This window comes from Triturus cristatus, chromosome 6, assembly GCF_964204655.1.
Source record: "Triturus cristatus chromosome 6, aTriCri1.1, whole genome shotgun sequence".
NCBI lineage: Eukaryota > Metazoa > Chordata > Amphibia > Caudata > Salamandridae > Triturus > Triturus cristatus.
In genome coordinates, this window is record NC_140589.1 from 814,102,528 (window position 1) to 814,119,539 (window position 17,012).

Below are 17,012 nucleotides of genomic sequence, written 5' to 3' on the forward strand. Positions count from 1 at the left end.
ACCAGCCTTCTTCATCCATTTGTCAGTTATTGTGTCAGTCACATTTTTTCCGCCCACTACAGCATACAGCATGGGGCAGTGGATCAGCCCACTACAGGCCCTGGCTAATTTCACTTTAAGTGACAGCATCCTGCCCCTACATGAGTAGCATATCCAGACAAAGTAATTCTCTTGAGGACAGGATACTATTATGGCAAAGACTACTTTTTAAGAGCAAAAACATATTTTTGCTTTTATTAAGTGTTTTTTTCTAGAGTGATGAGTGTCCGGCAGCTTCCCTAATAACAAAGTTTCACAAAAACCATGAAAAACAATATAAGCAGTTACAAGGCCAAAAGGCTGGTGTACATCGCCAGACCTACTGTCTTTGCCAAAGCTTGTTTTAAATGCCAGATGCCGGAAAAGATGGTAATGATATGAGGCAGGTTTTCTTACGTCAGCAGCCCTAATCTACACAACTAGTGTATTTATCCTACCATCCACCTGGATAACTCAATGGGCTAACTTGTTCAAAAGCGGATTTTAGTAAATATTCTTGGAGGGGATGGGCTACCATCACCGTGCAGGTAAGCTTCATGGCCTAAAAGAAACACACAACCTCTCCTTCAAGCGCACGCCCATTCTAAAATTCAAAAGTAGTTTTGATCGTTGTTAAAAGTTTGCTGGAGGGTTTTTTGTTTCACTACCATTGTAAACTCAGTATCCCGAGCAGATGGCAAATTATAACGCAAAAGGGAATCATCAAGCCTTGTAGGAGCTTGAGAGACTTCAAAATACTTCTGTCTACTCGGTTATAATCGCTAGAAAGCGCAGGTTTGAGTCAGAGATGACGATGGCTGTGGTCCATGCGCAGTGTGGACACCGCACTATTTCTGATGCCATGTGCTCTCTTCGGCGATTATTGTGCTTCCATGCTGTGAGATATATATTTGAAGTGGGAGAGTGTTGGAGCGTGAGGATTCCGCCTGGTGTTAGTTTGAGAGGCTAAGTTGGAGACGGGGTGAGCAATGGACAACATCCTCCTAGCCATAAATGAAACCGGAACTTGATCAACAGACCTCTTTTAATGTACCTGACAACGCACGGATACAGGACGTATTAGGCTGCTCGCTGAATTTCTGGTGTCACAGCGCCACCTTCTGACAGTTATGTTTTTTCAGCACATGCAGATTTTAGGCTACGATCTCCTCGTTACTGGACACTTCGAAAATGTGGTAATAACATGTTACAGTACCGAATAACAATGGCAGGCTAAGAACAACAAAAAGGTGCTGGTAACTGCAATTAAAAGATGGAAACATCTGTTAATAGTAATATCACGTTATTTCCAACATACTGCAGCATAAAGGTACGCTAAAAGCCTCGAAGGAAAATATACAATTATTACACATTCCTTTTCAAACACTTACCAAAATGTTATCTCAACAGGAAACTAAGTTCCAGTTCACACTGAAGTTGCAGCAAAGGTTTCTGGTGACGTTCTTTCTGGTGGATACTCTATCTAACTGCAGATTCCCAGTGGTGTAAAGAAACTCAAGGCCCCCCCCTGCAAAGTACATGGAGGGGGCCAGCCATGCACCTAAGAATACTACCTAGGCACCAGGGGAATGGGGAAACTTTCTCAGCCCCGCTTCTTTGAGCGACTTGGATCGATGCTGGCCCCGTACTGCTCTGGAAGTGATGGAGTGGAGAGGCATACCCTGCACAGGGATGTCGGTGTCTCGCTTGACTGTTTTGCACTCTTCAGACGTGGTACATGAAACAATTGTTGGCACCAGCGTGCCAATTCCTAGCTTAGGACCTTTTGAGGTATTAAAACACGGCCACTGCACAGAATAGGGAGGTGGGAGGGAAGTGAGGAGTCTGTAGTTACATAGAATATCCACCATCAGAAAGGGCGGTACAAAGGTTATTAACTTATTGTCCTGATGGATCATACTCCTATCCACCAGAAAGTGTGTTACCAAAGCCAAGTACCTTCTTATTCTGAAGGATACTTTAATGTGCTTATTCCTCATCTTAGAATAGATACCAAAGCAGAACCTCCCCAAAGCAGAGGGTCTGTGGAGCGGACTCAGGCCAAAAGGTCCTGTAGGATTGAATGGATAAAATATCCTGCCTGACAGATATGTTTGCATAGGTAATAGTGTTTGTGAAAGTGTATATTGACACCCATGTCACAGCCTGGAAGATATTACGGATAGTAATCTGTATGCCAATGCCGTGGTAGCAGGTTTGGCCCTGATGGAGGCTGCTTCTTGATCAGTGCATAGGAAATCTTCTGCACCGCCTTCCCTTTCTTCACACCAGACAACTCCATAGAAAGTTGGTCGCCCATCAGATGATCCTTGGTATGATCAAGGTAAAAGTCTAACACCCTTTGGGGCCCAGCTGATTAAGCCTCTCCTCCTCTTTTGAGGGATGAGGAGAGGCGAAGAAGCTGGTAGGGTAATGATTGCCCAACGAAGAAGAGAGTCGTGACTTAAGGCTAGAGGGCCACCGAGTCTCCAGTACCTGTTTGTCTGGAAAAAAAGTGGTGTAGGGCGGTTGCACCAACTGTTCCTGAAGTTCACTCATGCGACAAGCTGAAGTGATTGCAAAGAGGAGGACAGTCTTTGCAGTCAGAAGACACGAGCAGCTGTGCTTTACCTTTAAGGGCCTACACATGAGAAATGTTGAGGCCAAGTTAAGGTCCCACTGTGGAAACCCAAACGATTTGGGAGGGAACATGCGTGTCAAATCTTCAAAGAACCTCATCCCAACAGGATATTTGTATGATGGTTGGTCCGGCAAATACAAAAAGGACGAAAGGGCTGACAAATAACTCTTAATAGTGGCCACTGCAAAGCCTTGCTGGACCAAAGACGAAATGAACAATAGAGCATCCAAAAGTTTGGCTTTTAAAGGGTTTGTCTTGTGGACTTTACATCAGGCCATAAAACTGTCCCAGCGTAAATGGACTTTAACGATCAACACCTGGTAGCAAGGTTGACACCCACCACTTTGGATGGAAGCTCACACTTCGCTCAATCACCATGCATGGAGGTGTAGATTGTGCAGGTTCCGTGCTGCTGTGATCGATCCTCCAAAAGTGGTAGCCTGATCAAAAGGAAGGTGCTCATGCCCAGATGTTCAGTGTACCACACTCTCCTGACCCAATCTAGGGTCACTGGGATAATTTGTCTTCATTGTTCCTGATCTTTTTCAAAACTAGTGGAAGGAGAGGCAGTGGTGGGTGGGTTTCCAGGAATCCGTGTTCTATTTCAAAAAGAAAGTGGCTGTAGAACCTCAAATGCACAAAACATTGGACACTGCTCGTTCTCGCAGATCTAGCCATGGTTCTCCACTGCCAGAAACCCTGCGCCACCTCAGGATGTAAATGCCATTTGTGATCGACCAGATGCCACAGGCAGAGCTCGGCCGCAATGGCTTTCAAGGATTCCTCCAAGTGGCTTGTGATCGGGGAAATGCCCTGAAGCTCCATGCAACTTCAGAGGCGCAGAGCCGTGTGGCTCTGCGCCTTGACAGGAGAGGATACTCACGATTTTCTATGTTCTGCAAGGTACATATTCGCATACCAGTCCCAGATGTCCTTCGTGTGCATGACGGTGATCTTGTTGCATGACTTTGTGCTCTGAACCAAGATACCAGAGACACACACCTTGTGCAGCTCAATGACCAACTTCTGTTTTCGGCAATCAAGACATGGCTTGAAGCCTGTTGTTTTAGGAAGGGAGATAGTTTCCTAGCACACTGGTTTTCAAATTGGGAAAAATCGCTGCAGGCAGACAAATATGGGAACAGAGCTCTGGATCTGCGTCAGATCGCACGGAAAGAAAGGAACTGATATCAGTGCACAGGGGTAGCAAATATATGCTGCTCCACTCTGTCACTTCCGGGTGGTGTGGAGCCGCATGGTGCCACCTGAAGGCACACATGGGCAATGATGAATACGTTTCTAGATCCAGTCTGGCACCTGGGGAGTATTCTAAGGTAAGGAATCTGCAGTTAAAAGTATCCATCAGAAATATATTTTCATTTCCTTCTGCTTGCAAAAGCTCCCTCCAAAGTGATGTATTTACTAACAAGATACGGGTATAACTTCAGTGATCAATTCAAGCCTTCCCACTAAGATAGCTGTTACGTGTGGCACCTTCAGTCAGCACTCTGCATGTTGGGACAGTTACGTTAATACTCATTTTTAATTTATTTTTATTTTTGCAATTTTATATAGTGCAAACTTATCCAAAGGGCATTAGAATATTTTACATGAGAATCACACATGTTACACATTTTTTAAAGCATGGGAAGATTAAGTGATTTGCCCACAATCAAAGAATGTTGAGCAGAAGGAGAGATTAGAACCTGGTTCCCCATTTCCAAAGTGAGGAGCTGTTGTAATTAGTCTCACATCTTCATTCTACGCATGACGTGAAAAGCCAGACTACAAATCCCAGACTGCAAAGTACTAGTGGCACAAAAGCCAGAAAAGCACAAAGGAGTTACACGCGATACAAGCCACTTGGGAGCTATGCTAAGGCACTGATGTATTTTCAATATAGATATATACCATGGTTTTCTCCAAGTTTGCCTCCTCCGTCATCACCACAGCTTGCTTCACTTGTTCGTATGCTTTGCTTTCCCTGTGCTGCATGTCCTTCAGGTTCTTTCGAATCACCACCAAAGCTGACATGAGTTCGTCCCTTTCTCTGTGACCGCAGAAAAAAGGCAAAGAAGAATATTTAAAACTCAATAGGAACAAGAAATAACATGAAATAAGGTCCCAAATCTGAGGGGATATGGAGAAAATGGCAAACTATGAATAGGTCAACAGATACATTTGTTAAAAGACCAATTGTTTTATAGGAACGACCATCTTGGATACCTCCGGGATTAAGAGCTACACAAACAACAAAAATACACATCTAGAAGCTGTTCTAAGTGAAATCATGTAATTAGAACTATGGCAGTTTTTGAATTATCATAACTAAAACAGGGTCTGAATCTCAGTCAAAAAAATATTAACAAACTGCACAAACGCAGTGAAACAGAAATTCTATAATCAATCACTGGTAATTAATTGTAGGGACATTTTTCATTCTATCTTTTATAGGTAGCACCACATGGAACGTACACAAAATATTTAAAAAAGGTCTGATTAAATCAAGCATTTCCATCCATTACATTTTTGGAGCATTTTAAAAGAAGGTTATTGTGACACTGCATTTGGAGGGGTGATCAAGTCTTTTGGTTCTTCATGGTCTCTCAGGAGTGTTTCTTGAAAACAACCAGGGGCCACTAATCAAGCCATATTGCTTGGGTGATCCAGTCCTGGATTGTGTCCTGAGTAGCCATTCTTAGATGTTGTAGACATACAGCTGAGGTGCTCAAGGTAGGATCCCTCCTCTCTACCTACACAGCATGTCGGGTATGTGCATGAACAGCACATAATGACACTCACTGTATTTAACATTTACATGCAACTCTTGGTAGACTTGGAGGTTGGGAAATCGGGGAGAGTTGGGTGGCAGTCAAATGGCAGGCCTTTCTAAAAAATTATATCTGAATGCCATCTTTGGAAGATAAACAGCTGCCCCTTGACCTCTGAAGATTGGATACCCGTTCATTTTCTGAAACTGAATTCCATAACGTTTCTTTTTCTCATTTTATCTCCCCCATTTTGTACTTTGGGTCTGGAATGGCTTCCTGCTCTGTCTGTTCTTGGTGTCGGCCCATCCTTGGTATCTCAGTAAATCCTCGGGTGTAGTTATTTACTTCCACCAAACGTGGGATCACAGCTCACATCAACTACAAACCTAGGAGCGCTCTTTGATACCAATATTACATTGGAAAACGGAATCTCTCCACAGCCGCAGCAGTGAGACAGCAGCAACCTAGTTATGATTAGATTTGACGATGGCCTTTCTCACGGGCAACAAGCACAACCAAAAGTGCCCCTGAGACCATAAGAACAAGTTACTTACCTTCGGTAACGCTTTTTCTGGTGGATACAGTATCTGCCTGTGGATTCCTCACCTTGTGAATATCCCCTGCGCCAGCAACATTCGGAAATTTTTGTAGCAGTCCACGCCGATGTGGTCGAAAGCGACGTCACAGAGACACGGCTCCGCTCGCGACTCCGCTGACGTCACCGGCTCCATAAGAAGACCCCATCGGCGTGATGACGTCAGTTCCGCCCCTTTTTTCCGTGCCTTCGAGGCACACGGACGGACTGACAGCAATATGTACATAAACAGTATACACAGTACACAATATGCTTATCGACACACACACTGTGGAGAATAAACATCAAAGCACTAGAAATAACATAATGCCCTTGACAGTAAGAAACACATTTGAAACCATCAATAGAATTACAGCCATAGAATTACCGGTATAGAAGGATGGACAACGGGGAGGCGGGTGGGTCAGTGAGGAATCCACAGGCAGATACTGTATCCACCAGAAAAAGCGTTACCGAAGGTAAGTAACTTGTTCTTCTGATGGATACATCTGCCAGTGGATTCCTCACCTTGTGAATAGATTCCACAGCAGTCCCCACTCCCGGAGGAGGGTGTCCAACCTTCTACACCAGAAAATCCTGAAGAACAGAACGAGCAAAATGCCCGTCCCTCCTCACCTCAGTGTCTAAGCAATAATGTTTTGCAAAGGTGTGAAGGGAGGCCCAAGTTGCCGCCCTACAAATATCCTCCACAGGAACCCCCCTAGACAAAGCATAGGTGGAAGACTTTGCTCTAGTGGAATGAGCTCTTAAACCCTCCGGAGGCTCCTTACCAGCCAAAGAGTAGCAAATCTTGATGCACAAGACAATCCACCTGGAAAGGGTGCGCTTGTGCACCGCTCGGCCCTTCCTGCAGCCAGCAAAGCCCACAAAGAGCTGATCATCAACTCTGATGTCCTTCGTCCTGTCCAGGTAAAAGCTCACCGCCCTCTTAGGGTCCAAACGGTGAAGTCTCTCCTCCTCCTTGGAAGGGTGAGGGGGAGGATAAAAAGCAGGAAGGGTAATGGATTGCCCCAGATGGAAGGGAGTTACCACTTTAGGCAAAAATGCAGCCCTGGTCCGGAGCACCATTCGTTCAGCATGCACAGTCAAGAATGGGGGCTTTGAACTAAGAGCTTGAAGCTCACTTACCCTCCTTGCCGAGGTGATTGCAATGAGGAATACTGTCTTAAAAGACAACAGTCTCAAGGGACACTTATGCAAGGGCTCAAAGGGAGAATCCATAAGATATGTTAGTACAAGGTTTAAGTCCCATTGAGGTATAGTTTAAGTCCCATTGAGGTACAATAAAGGGAGTAGGAGGAAATTTATTCGTGAGGCCCTTGAGAAACCTAAGCACAATAGGTGATTTAAACAAGGACGGCTGATCCGGCAGGCATAGGAAAGCCGACAAAGCTGATAAATATCCTTTTACAGTAGCCACAGCAAAGCCTTGCTGAGCAAGTGAAAGGGCAAACTGTAAAATATTAGACAAACGAGCCTTCAAGGGATCAATTGACCTCTCTCCGCACCAGAGAACGAATTTAGACCATCTATAGGAGTATATGGATTTGGTGGAGTGTCGCCTGGCCGATAAAATAACGTCCACCACATCTGGAGGGAGAGAGAAAGAATTCAGGTTGCCCAGTTCAATCTCCAGGCATGAAGGTGTAAGCTCTGGAGGTGGGGGTGTAGAACCTGCCCCTCCGACTGCGAGAGGAGGTCTGCCCTCAGAGGGAGACGGAGCGGAGGGCACGAGGAGAGGTGGAGAAGATCTGTATACCACACCCTTCTTGGCCAATCCGGGGCGACCAATATGACTTGGGCCCGGTCTTGGCGAATCTTCCTCAGAACCCGAGGAATCAAAGGTATGGGAGGAAACGCGTAAAGGAGTTGTGAGCCCCAGCTCAACTGAAACGCGTCCCCCAACGCTCCCTGCATCGGATACTGGAGACTGCAGAACGACGGGCAGTGAGCGTTCTCGTGAGTGGCGAACAGGTCCACCCGAGGAGTCCCCCACATCCGAAAGATGTGACAAACCACCTCCGGATGGAGCCTCCACTCGTGATCGGCGGAAAACTGCCGACTGAGATTGTCCGCACGCACGTTCAGAACCCCGGCCAGATGATTTGCCATCAGACAAATCCGATGGTCCTGAGCCCAGGACCATAGACGCAGGGCCTCTCTGCAAAGACAAAGAGACCCCACTCCTCCCTGTTTGTTTAAATACCACATCGCGGTAGTGTTGTCCGTCAGGACTTGAACAGACTGACCGCGAAGGGAAGGGAGGAAGGCCTTGAGCGCCAAACGTATCGCCCGTAACTCCAGAAGGTTGATGTGAAGCAACCTTTCCTCCGGAGACCAAAGACCCTTGATCTCCAGATCCCCCAGATGAGCACCCCACCCTAGAGTGGATGCATCCGATATCACTGTGGTCACCGATGGAGGTAGATGAAAGGGCTTTCCTTGGGACAGATTGCCCTCCACGCTCCACCAAGATAGATCCGCTGCAGCTTCTCTGGAGATCCTCACAGACTCCCTGAGATCTCCCTTGTGCTGATACCACTGCTTGCGGAGGCACCACTGGAGCGCCCTCATGTGCCAGCGTGCATGGTTGACCAACAGGATGCAGGAGGCGAACAGACCGAGCAGGCGAAGGACCTTCAGAACTGGAACGACCGCTCCGTTGTAAAATAAAGGAACCATTTCCTGTATGTCGAGAATCCTTTGCGGAGGAGGGAATGCCCGACACACAGTAGTGTCCAGTACCGCACCTATGAACAGGTTGCGCTGAGAGGGCACCAGGTGAGATTTGGGCACATTGATCGAAAAACCCAATCTGTACAACAGCTGAGTTGTATCCTGCAGATGGCACAGCACCTTCTCCGACGACTCCGCCTTGATCAGCCAGTCGTCTAAATAAGGGAAAACTGAAATCCCTGACCTTCTGAGATGGGCCGCCACCACCGCCATCACCTTTGTGAAGACTCGAGGTGCCGAAGTAAGACCAAACGGGAGGACCGCAAACTGATAATGTTGCGACCCTACCGTAAACCGGAGATACTTCCTATGCGACTTCAGAATGGGGATGTGAAAATACGCATCCTGCAAGTCGAGCGACACCATCCAGTCCTCCTGATTCAGCGCCTGAAGAACCTGCGCAAGGGTGAGCATCTTGAACTTCTCCTGTTTCAGGTAAAAGTTCAGGATTCTGAGGTCCAGTATCGGACGCAATCTGCCGTCCTTTTTCGGGATCAGAAAATACCGGGAGTAGCATCCCTGACCCCTCTCCTGCTCCGGGACCACCTCTATCGCACCTTTCTGAAACAACTTCAGGACTTCCTCCTGCAGGAGAAGACGGTGGTCCTCCGAGCAAGCACCTTGACAAGGAGGGTAATTTGGAGGGAATTCCCGAAAGGGAAGGGCGTACCCATTTTCTACAAGATCTAGAACCCAGAGATCTGTAGTTACAGATTCCCAATCTTGTAGAAAATGGGTAAGCCGGCCCCCCACAGGACCAGCATGATCCGGAATGTCGAATCTAGGGCTGTTTTGCGGTGGCGGGAGGGGCTGAGGAAGAAGAAGAAGAGGAGGAGAGTTGACGGCCACGTGAGCGACCTCTAAGTCTTCCTCTATATCCCTTGGGCTGAGAGCCTTGCTGCTGCTGCTGCTGCTGCTGGGTTGGTCTGTAGGAACGAAAACTCGCCCTTCCAAATCCTCTGTACCTCTTGAAAGTACCTCTCGGCTGGGATTGAAGGCCCAACGACCTAGCCGTAGCCTTACTCTCCTTGAAGCGCTCGAGAGCAGCATCAGCCTTCTTCCCGAACAGACCAGACCCATCAAAAGGTAAGTCCAACAAAGTTGACTGAACATCCGAAGAGAATTCGGAGGACTTAAGCCATGCACCCCTCCTGGTGGCAACTGAAGAACCCATGACCCTGGCAACTGAGTCTGCTGTATCCAGGCCACTCTGTATAACCTGGCGAGCAGCCGCCTGGGCATCCGACAGCACTTCATTGAAGCCTCCTCTATCCTCCTCTGACAGTTTTGGCGCCAACTTTTTAGCAGAGTCCATAAGCGCATGGATATAGCGCCCCAACAAACAAGTCGCATTTGAAGATTTTAATGCCATACTGGCTGATGAAAAAACCTTCTTGGCCGATTGGTCCACCTTTTTTGCCTCCCTGTCCCCTGGGACTTGAGGAAATGCACCTTTCGACCGTCCAGAATAAGCCGCCTGAACTACCAGGCTTTCAGGTGAAGGGTGTGAAGATAAAAATTCAGGATCCCCTGGAGCCACCCTATACCTTCTTGCAACCACCTTGGAGACTGCAGGAGCTGAGAAAGGCTTGCGCCATACATCCAGCACAGGTTCCAAAATTGCCTCATTGAAGGGCAACAGAGGCTCTGAGACCGCAGTTGGAGAATGCAACACCTCAGTCAAAATATTGGACTTAAACTCAGTAGATGGTAATTGAAGGTCCAACAACTCCGCAGCCTTTCTAATTACAGCATGATAGGGTGCCGTGTCTTTAGAGGGTTCGTCCGATGGCGGAGTGATCTCCCACTCCGGAGACAAATCCAGACCACTTGCCTCCTTTAATTCGTCGAACACCTCATCGGATTCGACCAATTCCCCCTCTTCAGCCTCTTCCATCAGAAAGCGTCTCTCCTCCAGCACTCTCTGCGCCTCCCTTCTCGAACGGATCCGCACCTGCGGCGTCGGCGGCGCCGTGTTCGAATCCGACGGCGCCGGCAGTGGCGTCGAACGCGGATCAACTGGAGCAGCCGGCGTCGAACGAGGTCGAGTCTGCGCCGGCGAAGAGGGAAGCGGCGTCGATGTTCTCGGCGCCGGCATCTGCCAAGACGGCGTCGCTGGGAAGAACGGCATAAACGGTGCTTGAGGGTAAACCTGCGGCACACCCAGATTGAAAGCCATCGGACCCATCGGACCCATAGGTGCACCAGAGGTATACATGGCCCGTGAGAACACCCCGTACATTGCATTGAGATAATGCGAGGGGTCCTGACCTGGATTAGGGAAAGCCGGATACTGGTCAGGTAACACCGGACTCGGGCCTGCCGGCGCCGACGGTGGAACTTGCGGCGTCACAGACTCACCCGGAGCCTGACGATCCTCATCCTGGGCCGGAGTCGGAGACGGAGCCGGAGGACTTGCAGGATCTGGAGATGGTACCGGCGCCGGAGAGGACGCCGGCACCGGGGATTCAACCGGAAGCCGGCGAAGGCACCGGAGAAGATGGAACCGGAGGCGAAGTCGGAACAGGAGATGGAGACACTGACTCCCTTCGACGCCGAGCAGGCGATTTCGACTTTGACGTCGAAGCCTTATGATGCGACGAATGCCTCCTCTTCTTCTTATGCTTCTTGCTCTTTGAAGCATGACCCGAAGTCGACTTGGAAGCCGACCTCGACCTCGACCTCGACCTGGATCTTCTTCTACCTCTTTTCTCCTTTTTCTTCATCCGGGCGATAAAGAGCTTTGCCTCTCTCTCCTTAAGAGCCTTCGAGCTCATTTTCCTGCAACTCGAACAACCTCCCACGTCATGGTCCGAGGACAAACACCAAACGCAATCGTCGTGCGGGTCGGTGATGGACATGTGCTTGCCGCATTCTCGGCAAGGCTTAAACCCAGACTTCCTTGTCGACATCCTTAGAAGACAGACAGAGAAATCCAGAAAACATACAAAGTAACCAGAACAGCTACCAGTAACGATTCCCGAAATCCGTTGGCGTCGTCGGCGCGGAAAAAAGGGAACTGACGTCATCACGCCGATGGGGTCTTCTTATGGAGCCGGTGACGTCAGCGGAGTCGCGAGCGGAGCCGTGTCTCTGTGACGTCGCTTTCGACCACATCGGCGTGGACTGCTACAAAAGTTTCCGAATGTTGCTGGCGCAGGGGATATTCACAAGGTGAGGAATCCACTGGCAGATGTATCCATCAGAAATAAGAATATATTCACTTGGAGTCTAGACACAGTACGTTGCCTACACTTAAGTTCCACTACAGAACATTATTACATCAAGAAAAACTTTTTTACAACTGTGAGTCTAGGTATACATAAGTTAATTACCATCACCAATGAGATTCTATCCAAAAGGTTATTTTTAATGCAATTATTTATAACCTCACAGGCAAATCATTAATACTCTAGTTATGAGCAAACTAGGGCACTACAGCTTTGTATTTAACCTCCCATAACAATTTTCCATACCCATGACGAGTTCTACACTTTGCAACCTGAACTTTGTTCCATCTTACCAAACCCAGATCTCTCTCCATACCCTCCTAGTATTATCAGATTGGATGTTTAACTGTCAAAACCATGCCCATCGAAAAACTACTAATCCTAGTTTTTAAACTGCTGCATGTCATCTCTCCAAACTAGCTTTCACACTGTACTCCTTCTCATGACCTCCGATTCTCAAATCATAATCTCCTCACTACAACAATACACCATGTTTTGCGTCGATATTTAAAGTTTTAATATAAATAATTGAGCACTAAGCAAGAATGCAAATGATATTGCTGCAAGTTTGACATTTCTCATTGGAAAGATTGTATCCAAGTCCTGCCGTGACTCAAAAACAAAGTAGAACTTTCTACCTCAATAAATAGTACATTTGGGCGGAGGGGAAGGGGGTAGAGAGAAGGCGATAAAAATACAAGGGTCAAGAATACATCAAGAACAAGACTAGATTACTTATTTGTAGTCTTGATACTGCATTTTAAGAATCTTCATTGAGGTCATAAACATTAGAATAATTGCCCACTTCATTTTAATATATGTGACCCTAGATTTATAAAGACATAGTACAAATGTCCTTATGATAAACATCACGCTTTGGAGGCCTATCCAAGGCAAGATGCTTTCAAATATATACTGCCAGGCAGCTACTCGTCCACGCAAGGGTGGACAAAGATCCTTTCTTTTGTAGGTGAGTTGCTACTACAGCCATGCATTTGGAAAACATGCATGGCGTGGATTTTAGGATGAATGGCAGCACTGTGTACTGAAAATGTGAGTCCCCTACAACAAATCTCACGTACATTCTGTGATGCATTGCTATGGGGATGTGGAAGTAAGCATCCTGTAGATCTTTTGCACACATCCACTCATTTAGTTTCACATGCGGGCAGATTTAGTTCAGCCCAAGCATCCAACATTTTTCTCCCTTTATGTATTTGTTGGTAAACTGAGGGTCCAATATCAATCTCAATTCTTGCTTTGGACCTTTTATTTGAACCAAGAAGTCCCTGCAGTACATTCCTTGTCCTTTTTGCTGAGATTGGACCAGCTCTAATGCATATTTCTTTAGTAGGACAGCTGTTTAGTTTCTCGAGATGGAAATCTGAGGCTTTGATATTGGTTCGACTTTGAAAAGTAGAGTATACATAAAACACAATATTTAGCACCCACTTGTCTATTTTGATGGACTTCCATTCTACCTAATGTGTAGATGCCTCTCCTCTTACTGGAGTGGCCTCCAGAGGAGAGGGAGAATTAGTTTGTCATTACCTGCTACTAGAGAAAGGCATTCCTGCAGGGTTGAAAGGTTTTGTTGGAGTGAACTTAGATTTGGAGGGCTTTCATTGATACTGGTATCTCTGGTATTGCTGGTGAAGGGAATCTCGCTGCCTGTGTCAAGGCAGGTCATCAACGAAGGACCTCATTCCGTCCCAAAACTCCCTATGGTACTTTTCTAAGAGCGCAGTAGCACTGGCATTCTTTGAATGGAGAGCTGCTGTCCCACTTGCTTTTCTACCAGTTGCCTTTAGATGCTTTTTTTCTCTCTCTCCAGTGGAGAAGTTGTCTTCAGTGCTGAGGCAAGTCAGCATATTATGGAAGTTACTATAATAGAGTCCTGCGTTGGGTATGATTGAGGAATTCTGAACCCTATTGAGGAGTTCTGCACTTCTTTTTAATGAGATGTGGTATTGCAGCTTTTACTGTTGCTGGAGCGAGGAACTTCTCTGCAAGGATAAGAAGTTCTGGTACTAAGGGCAAGAGAGGGTTAGCAGTGGCTGTCAGCTGAAGAGCCTCTAAAATAACTGAAACCACTGGTTGTGGAGCTTCTAATGGGAAATTCAGTTTTGGATCCTCTCTTGCCAGGACATCAAGAGACACTGAGATGTCATCAATCAGTGACATACATGAAGGCAACACTGCTGAAGAATATGGAGTGCAGGAGCCTTGAGCATTGCCAATGTCTGTAAGGGAAGATATGGTGCTCAAAGGAGATCTATGCCTCTTGCATTTTTCTGGGCTATGCAGAGATATTGAACATTTATCCCCAGGTGGCGTTGTTTGAGATGTAGATCTTTGCAGCTGCCTAGGCAAATCTTTATACTGACTTATAGGCAGTGCTTGAAATGGAAAAATAGAAGTGCAGGTACTTTGTACCAGAGTACATGCTTGTTTCTGAGAAGTGCTGGTACTCTCCAATTAAAAGAATTTCATTTTTCTTGAGAAGTGTCAGTACTTTTCCTCTCAAAATAGAAAGTGCTGGTACTCAGTACCGGCCCATGTAAAGCACTGCTTATAGGAGACATGGAAGTGGGCCTAGTGACCATCCTTGGAGGAAGCAAATTCAGAGACTAAAAGAGAATAATGAGCCTTAGAGGACGAAAAGAAAGTGCTGTTGGATCAGGAGAGAACATGAAGGCCAATCTGGTCTTGAAGAGCATTAATCTGGTATGTTTTAGTTTTTTTTTTCTTCGGTTGCTGAGAGAACGTGACGATTTAACAAACCTCAGCATTGATATAGGAGACACTTAAAGGCGATGAGGAGAATGTGAGCCATGGGGAGTTTAGAGAAGATGTCAAATGGACAAAATGCATCGGCAGCAAAAGTGTTCCCATCATATGTCGCAATGTTGGCGACGAAGATGACGTTGTCATCCTCGATCTCTTAGAAGTTGCGTGAGTCAAGGTCATGCGGTCCTTCTTCCAAGTTGACGATGAGGGTTAACGGGTCACTGTCATCTTAGAATGTTTCGATATTGAGGACCTAGAATAATGCAGATGCAAAGGCATTAACATCGAGCCAGCCTTTGACAGTGATCATGTCAGGCTAAAGCCCTTAACTCTAACGTCATTAAAGAATGGTGAAGAGTTATTATTTATGAATATTTATGACATTTATAAAGCGCTCTATAACCCTACGGGCATCCTTGCGCTGTGTACATAGCTAAGAACTCTGTGCATCAGGGAAAAGCAGGTGGGATATCTTGTGAGTCTGGATAGTTAGGTTCTGGGAAAGAGCCAGGTTTTCACCTTTTTCCGGAAGGCCATCAGTTCATCTGTTTTCCTGATATCAATGGGTAGACTGTTCCACAGATGTGCTGCCGCTATGCTAAAGGCTCTCCCACCACAGGTGGTTTTCCTGACCCTTGGGGTGTCGATGAGTCTGGAAGAGGAGGATCGAAGAGACCGAGTGGGTTCATACCACTTAAATTTATTTTGAAGTGGACGGGGGCCCATCCCATGTACTGCTTTAAAAACAGTGCATAGGGATTTGAACAGGATCCTCTGACGTACAGGTAGCCAATGAAGATCTGCCAAGGCAAGGGTAGTGGAGGCTCTTCGCCCTCGAGAGAGAGTCAGTTTTGCCGAAGCTGCCTGAATGGACTGAAGTCTAGAGATCAAGTAGGCAGGGGACTCCAATAGTAGGGAGTTACAATAATCAAGGCGGCTAAGTATAGTGCTTCTCACTACAGTGGCTCTAACCTGTGTTGGTAGAAGAGGCAGCAGCTTACGCAGTCCTCTTAATAGAGCGAAGCAGCTGCCTACCTGCTTGTTGACATTGGTCTCGAGACTCAGATTTTCATTAAAGCTCACTCCGAGATTCCTTACTGACTTTACCGGGGTTAACGACTCCCTAGGCTCCAGAGGCCAGAAGTCTGAAGGCAGGCTTCTGGTAATTCTGCCTACTTTGCAATGCATTATTTCAGTTTTATCACTGTTAAATTGCAAGGAGTTCTGTTTGAGCCATGATGCCATTTCCCGCAGACAGGTGTGAAAAGTTTCGAGTGAGTCTGCCTGAGTGCCATCGAGGGAGATCATCAGCTGCGTGTCATCCGCATAGTTGATCACGCTGATGCCGTGAGTCTTGATGATGCCCATCAGGGGTTGCATGTAAATATTAAAAAGTATTGGGCTAATTGCGGACCCCTGTGGGACTCCGAACGGAACAGGAGCAAACTCAGACTGGTACGGAGGAATTGCTACTGTCTGCTGTCTGTCTGACAGATAGGAGTGAAACCAGCCAAGCGCAGCTCCCCCGACTCCGATGTTCTGCAGTCTAGTCAGTAGGATATCATGGTTCACCGTATCGAAAGCGGCGGACAGGTCGAGCAGGATAAGAATTGCTGATTCTCCCCTGTCCGCCCTCATTCGTAGATCGTCCAGTACCGTCAGCAAAGCTGACTCGTCCCATGTGCTGGTCTGAAGCCGAATTGCTCTTCCTCCAAGATGTTATTAGTTTCCAGGAAGAGGGCCAGGCCTTTGCTGACCAGCCGTTCCATAATCTTAATTGGATACGGCAGGAGTGATATGGGTCGGTAGTTTTTATGGCAGCTTGGGTCAAGGTTAGATTTTTTCAGCAGAGGAGTAACGACTGCTAATTTCCAGTCCTTTGGTACAGTGCCTGTTTCGAAGGACTGTATACACAGCTGTCGAAGTACAGGGAAAAACTCATTCCCAAATTCCTTGATTATTTTGTGCGGGAGGGGGTCCAGCGGGGATCCTGAAGTTGTACTGAGGGCTGTCTTCGCGAATTCTGATTCTGTCGGGATTTCGAGATTCTCCAAGGTGGCCCTTGGAGTGAAGGATCTTGTATTTCCTTTATTTTTCTCTCTGCTACCCTGTGCTCGAGGGAAGGAGGTATCCTTCATATTCTCGATTATTTTAGCGACTTTTTCCTGAAAGAAGGAAGCTAAACCATCGCATAGCTCTTGTGATGGTCTAATTTGGCTGTTGACACATTC

The 17,012-nt window shown here is 46.9% G+C and overlaps 1 protein-coding gene across 4 annotated transcripts in view; it reads right to left on the bottom strand.

Annotated features, from left to right (window-relative positions):
* Positions 1 to 17,012, bottom strand: part of SDCCAG8 (SHH signaling and ciliogenesis regulator SDCCAG8) — a 1,515,443-nt gene that overhangs the window by 1,134,743 nt on the left and 363,688 nt on the right. For all 4 annotated transcript variants that reach the window (XM_085611405.1, XM_085611403.1, XM_085611406.1 and 1 more), the window contains exon 9: positions 4,571 to 4,709. In XM_085611405.1, coding sequence (XP_085467531.1) covers positions 4,571 to 4,709 — 139 coding nt within the window. The remainder of the gene's footprint in view (positions 1 to 4,570; positions 4,710 to 17,012) is intronic.